A 6,037-nucleotide genomic window follows, 5' to 3' on the forward strand; every position below is an offset into this window, starting at 1 on the left:
ATAAATTGTATAATAATATAAATCTGATTTTTGCTCGATAAATGATGAGACAACACAAATGAACGGAAGGAATATGAAGGAATAATAATAAATGTACCTGTTGGGCCATTGCCCCCATAAGAGGCATATTGGCCTGATGGTATGGCACTAAGCCGTCTTCCGCTTGTCTCGTTGGCTGAAACAGCCATGACATGAGTTGTTTAAATTGCCATTTAATATATTATTTATATTAATCATTGAGCAATGATTAACATAATTAATATGAATCATGAAATAATATGACTTTATAAATGCGAGGAACAAGGATGTTTGTTATATATAATATATTATGATCATGTAAAATATAATTTGTACTTCTCATATTTAAAAAGATATATCAATAACAAAATTACATTTATTTTAATCTATTGCGGTCCCTTTACATATTTATTATATAGCTATTTTATTTTTATATAAATGTAAAAATCTTTAATGTTTGATAAAATGTATACACTTCAAATTAAACAATACACACACGCGCACACACACACACGCGCACACACACACACACACACACACGCACGCACGCATGATTTATTATTTCATAATGAATATTTTGTTTTTAGTCTGTATAAATATGTCATATCTATATTAATACTTTCTTGATTCAAACACAAAATATAACAATAAAGTAATAAACACACACACACACACACACACACACACACACACACACACACACACAACCACACAACACACACCATATATATATGCATATACTCACCTTCTTAATTTGTCTGCCAGATTCCCTTCTCGTAGGTATTTTGGCATTCTTGGAATCCATAGGTGTATACAATGGATCAAACGCATTTGCGGTAGGAGTTGTAGTATCAGCTTTTCTTTTAACTCCCTTTTTAAGTTTGGCAGGTTGTGATGGAGGCATTACAGTTGGTGTTGTAGGGACTTGTGGAGGTGGAGGCACAGCAGAAGTTGTTTGAGGATCCATCGCTGGCTGCGCATGGTAACCCGTGGTTGGAGGGACAACTTGCTGAGGCAAAGAATTGTGAGTAGCCATTGGTGTAACGCCCATACTTGACGGTGGAGCAATAGTGGTTGTATTCGTGCTTCCAGGTACTGAAGCTGGTGCCTGAGTACCAAGAGGCGGCATAGGTATAACGCCTGTTGTTCCAGCTGATGTAGCAGAAGGTGTTAAACTATTTGGTACACTGGAAGTAACAGCGGCTGCACCAGAAGCTGGTCGTCCTCTACCTGCTCCTGTACCTCCTCCTGCTACTCCTCCTGGTCCACCAACTCTTCCAGCTTTTTTGCCTTTGGGTCCTTTTGGAACAGGTGGATCTAACACTACTTCTTCCTTCGGCATTTGTGCAACCTATGAAATTATTATACTATTGTTTTATTTAATAAAAATAATATGTAAACATAATAAAACTTACCTGAAAAAAAAAAAGTATTTTATGTATCAGAAATAGATCGCCAAACTTTAAGAATATATTCTATTGACTATAAAGATAAAAGTCACACAAATATGGATCTAAAAATGTTTTCTTTCTCTATATAAATTATATATAAACATTTATAATTATTTTTTAAACATCCTATGGTGTATGTGTGCGCGTTTTCAGATAATTTTTAATTAATGTTATTTAACAAAGAATATAGAAATTTTTTCCTAAAAATATACCTTTGTAAGAAATAATTTTTCGAGAGCCTGTGCCATAACTACAACATCCTCTCCTGGCTTGTTGTAGACATAACAGTTGGTGAACATAGTATTGAAATCCTGAATACATTCTTTCCCACTCCAGTAATACGAATTCTCCAACCGCTTTTTGATTGTGCCCAAGTCCATTGGTTTTTTGATGATTTTGTGATAATCCTTTTAAATAAAAAATATATTTTCCAAGCTATCCACACAATGTAACAAAATTATTATAAAGTTAATTATTATAAAGTTCCAGTAAAGCATTTTACGAAGATCCATGTTAGAACTCTTGCGTATAATAATGAATATATATGATTGATAGAGAAATAATAGTCTACTGAATAATATCTCATATCAGTTACTGAAAAAAAACCGTCAGAATCAGCAATTAATTTTTCAAGATTATATAAAGGCCATTTTTTAATGGAATTAAATAATTTTTTTCACATAATATGATTCTGCATATGGAAGTATTAAAATAGATATAAAAAAAAAATCAATATACGATATTTTATATTTTATAATAAAATATCTCACAAATTATTCATTTTTTGGTAATCGTATCTTAATAATTTTATGCATATAATGAGTGAATAATGAGCTGAATCAATTAGTATTAAAAAAAACATAATTGCTAATACTTTTGAAACTTTCACAAGTATTTTCTTCAAAAGTGTCAAAGGACTTGCGGGTTATCGCCGTGACATGATCCATTAGTAATGCCAATGTTTTGTGAACTTCGTCATTCACTTCATCAGAGGGAAGAGCGCATTGACAATATCAGTGTCTCTTCGCCATGATGAAAAGAACGGCGAGGTTCACGAAACGTTGACATTATCAATAGATCATGACACAGCACTAATTCGCAAACCTTTTGGCACACATAATTATTTTTCAAAAATGATATGTAAATACATATTGTTGTTATAAATACATATTGATATGTAAACACAAAGTGTAATAATTTTTTTTTAAAGCAATCGTGTTTGCTTTATGCCAATTTCATTGATCATTTCATTATTCCATGCATAAATTATAATAAAATAGTAAAAAAAATCAATGGTTTAACAAGATATTTCCAATTTTATATCAAAATATACTAATAAAAATAAGATTCTTTTTGTATATTATACATAATTTAAAATATTATTTGTTTAAAATATTATTTTGCCATCTTTACATACTGGTAAATTGAGTCTTTTCGCATCGACAGGCTGTTGGAAGGGCCAGGCAAATTGATGCTTCCATACTGGTTTCAAAACACCTTTTTGCAAAAATTGCAATTGATTCGTGATACGTCCTGGACGATCGGGTGGTGGAATAACCGGTGGTTGAACTACGCCATTCACCGGTTCCAAAGGTGGTTCGTCACGTGGGGGCGGTTCCTTTGCAGGACTCGCTGGCGTAGTCGAAGCCTTGCCAGGTGTGCTCGTCTATATTGTCATTTTTATTTTGTTAGTTATACATGTGAATAAATGACGTAACTTTCAATTACTTGTGTATCTACATTACAGTATTTTTACATATTAAGTAAGAAATCTATTAAGCACATCACATTTTGCAAAAGCGTATAATTTATAAATAATAAAATTATTTCTACTTAATACTGACATATTCACACATTATTAATTTTGTCAATATCATGCATTTTAGATTAATTGCTACATACATTTACATGCAGTGTTCTCAAATATATTGTAAAACTATTATTAGCAAATTTATGTTTAGATACAACACATTTTATTTATACCTATTAAGTTTTCATCCTTGCTATGATATTTTTCGCAAGTTCTGAAGTATTTTAAGATGCTTATTAATATCATTATTAAATTGACGATCAATTTAATTTATTTTAGCTTGTTTGTAATTGCACTTCAAGTCCGATAGTCACCAACGCATAATTTACATAACTAGAAAATGTATTAATTTATAAATAAAATATTTTTAGCACAAAAATCTAATCTCAACTGCTTGGCTCTTTACTTATTTCATTCATTTAAATTTTCAATTATTCTATATATAACATAGAATATATAAATTTTTTATATTAATATATCAACATATCACTTATTTGTTACAATGGCATAATTCAAACATTATTTTTTAGTAGTAAAAAAAAGAGCGAAAATATAAAGAAAAAAGAACATACTTTAAAGGAACACACTTTTATTCCTTTATAATCAATTATTACACTAAAATTTAAAACTAATATTTTAATGATAAACACTTTCGAATTTATTTTCCGGAAATCTATTTTTTAATTACAGCAAATAAGCGATATTTGTAACAATAAAAAAATGTTAAATAAAATTATAAAGATTGTTTTAAATTATTAAAACCAAGTTAAAAATTATATTCATATGGCTCAATCTTAAAAGAATTTTGAAAAAGGCGATATAGTTTTTTTTATTCAGAAACAGGTAACTGATCCCTTTATTTTCTTTGAAACTTCCATTTCTATTGTTGCGATTTATTATTCAATGCCGAATAAGACATATAGCACGCAGGCAAATGAAATCATTGAAACCGAGACAAATCGAGACAAATAGCAGGTAAAAATTTGAAATCTTATCCATAATATTCTTTCAAACATTTTAAGCTTTTTTTGCTACAGCTCTTAAGAAGACAAGAAAGAAATCTACGTGCCTCAAATACTTGTTAATAAATCAGGTTCTCCCTATTTTCTAACTCATACATCAAAATTTGATAATTTCCCATAGAATATATGCGAACGCAAAAATACATCTTATTTTTAGATTTTCGTAAATTATTTAATAAAGATTACCAGAGTTCTTTTGACACATTTTCTATAATTTACACGACAGTATTTCATATGCACACATTTTGTTAGAGCATGTATCGAAGTTATATCTGTTTGATTATTAACTTTCTTTGCTTTTTTTTCTGTAAATTGAATATATGTTCATTTCGTATAAATTGCAATAAAAAAGAAGCAGATATAATTATATCAACTCAATACATCAATAATAACGCACAAGCTAAACGCGTCTACACTTATCTACAACTTCTAATGAAGAATTTAGATCGAACTTATCTAATATAGAATTTAGATCGAATTTTTATCTGCTGTCTACGTCTACAAGTTCGTTCATTTTACTTGTACTTTATGTTTTTAGATTTTTTTCCTTTCTTTTCTTGAATAAATTTATTCCTCAACTTATTTTCTTTTCTAAAAATTTTAGAAAATACAAGACAAACAGATCTAAAAATCATATGTTTACTACTATCACGGCATTATGAAGAATGAAAATTGAAGGAATAAATAATATTTTTGCGTTCGCAATCATATATGTAAAAAAAAAGTTAAATTATTTTTGTATATTTTTTATATGGATGTAAATATGAGTGTAGCATATTATTAACCTTTAGAGGGACTAACCACTATAGTAGTGGCTAGCAGAAAACTCGACATAAACATTTATATATATGAATATATATATGAATTTTACATTTAAAAAATTCAAGACAAAAATGTCAATTCTCTAAAGGTTAAATACAGGATGCTTATAATATCTATATATATCTTCTACTACATTTCGGAAACTATTTAAAATTATGAAAAATCATGAAATACACGCGCGATCATTTCGAAGGGTTACTTAATACAGTCAATCAGCGCAGTCCTTCGAAATGATCAAATATATTAATATTCCACTATTTTTCATAATTTTCCAAACCGTTTCTGAAATGGGATAGAAACAGATTTTATAGACACCTGTATGTATGTATGTATATATGTACGTATGTACGTACGTACGCGCGCGCGTGTGTGTGCGTGTGTGCGCGCGCGCGCGCGTCTTATAAATATAAAATTCTATATAATTTTTTATAACTATATAAAATAATCATAAATAATTATATAAAATGATATACAATGTTAAAATATTTTTATTTTTTATTATACACATGTAATATTTAACATCTCAAAAGTTTTTGAGGAGACAAATTTCTTTGAAATTTTTAGTCCTCTATGTGCCTCTGTAATCCTAAGAAAAAATTGAACGCTTAGTATTGTCCATTCAGATAATACTGTTTATATAGCGTGACTCACGTATATTTCACCATCACACGAGACAAGAGTCTTGTTGAGGAAATTTATTGGAAATATAAAGATATAAACATAAGATCGATGATTGAAAATATTTATGGAATTATTTGAAACTTTCAAAAATGTTTCATATTGTGATACAAAAATGCAGCTATGTACTTTTTAGAGATAAAGAAATGAAAGATAATCAAAAGGAACATTTAAACACAAAAGTATTATTATATAAAAAAAAATTTTTTGAGTTGTAAACTATAATAATTAGAACA

At 28.9% G+C, this 6,037-nt stretch overlaps 1 protein-coding gene across 7 annotated transcripts in view; it reads right to left on the reverse strand.

Moving 5' to 3' along the window:
- The window catches only part of LOC108694178 (homeotic protein female sterile-like), a 35,073-nt gene that overhangs the window by 18,816 nt on the left and 10,220 nt on the right, over positions 1 to 6,037 (reverse strand). For 6 of the 7 annotated variants that reach the window (XM_018203543.1, XM_018203514.1, XM_018203535.1 and 3 more), the window contains 4 exons: positions 2,887 to 3,135; positions 1,682 to 1,876; positions 764 to 1,369; positions 98 to 175 (listed from right to left, as the gene is read on the reverse strand). In XM_018203543.1, the coding sequence (XP_018059032.1) occupies positions 98 to 175; positions 764 to 1,369; positions 1,682 to 1,876; positions 2,887 to 3,135 (1,128 nt within the window). The remainder of the gene's footprint in view (positions 1 to 97; positions 176 to 763; positions 1,370 to 1,681; positions 1,877 to 2,886; positions 3,136 to 6,037) is intronic. The other variant, XM_018203560.1, reaches the window with a different exon arrangement.

Source organism: Atta colombica, unplaced genomic scaffold (genome assembly GCF_001594045.1).
Source record: "Atta colombica isolate Treedump-2 unplaced genomic scaffold, Acol1.0 scaffold1, whole genome shotgun sequence".
NCBI classification, from domain to species: domain Eukaryota; kingdom Metazoa; phylum Arthropoda; class Insecta; order Hymenoptera; family Formicidae; genus Atta; species Atta colombica.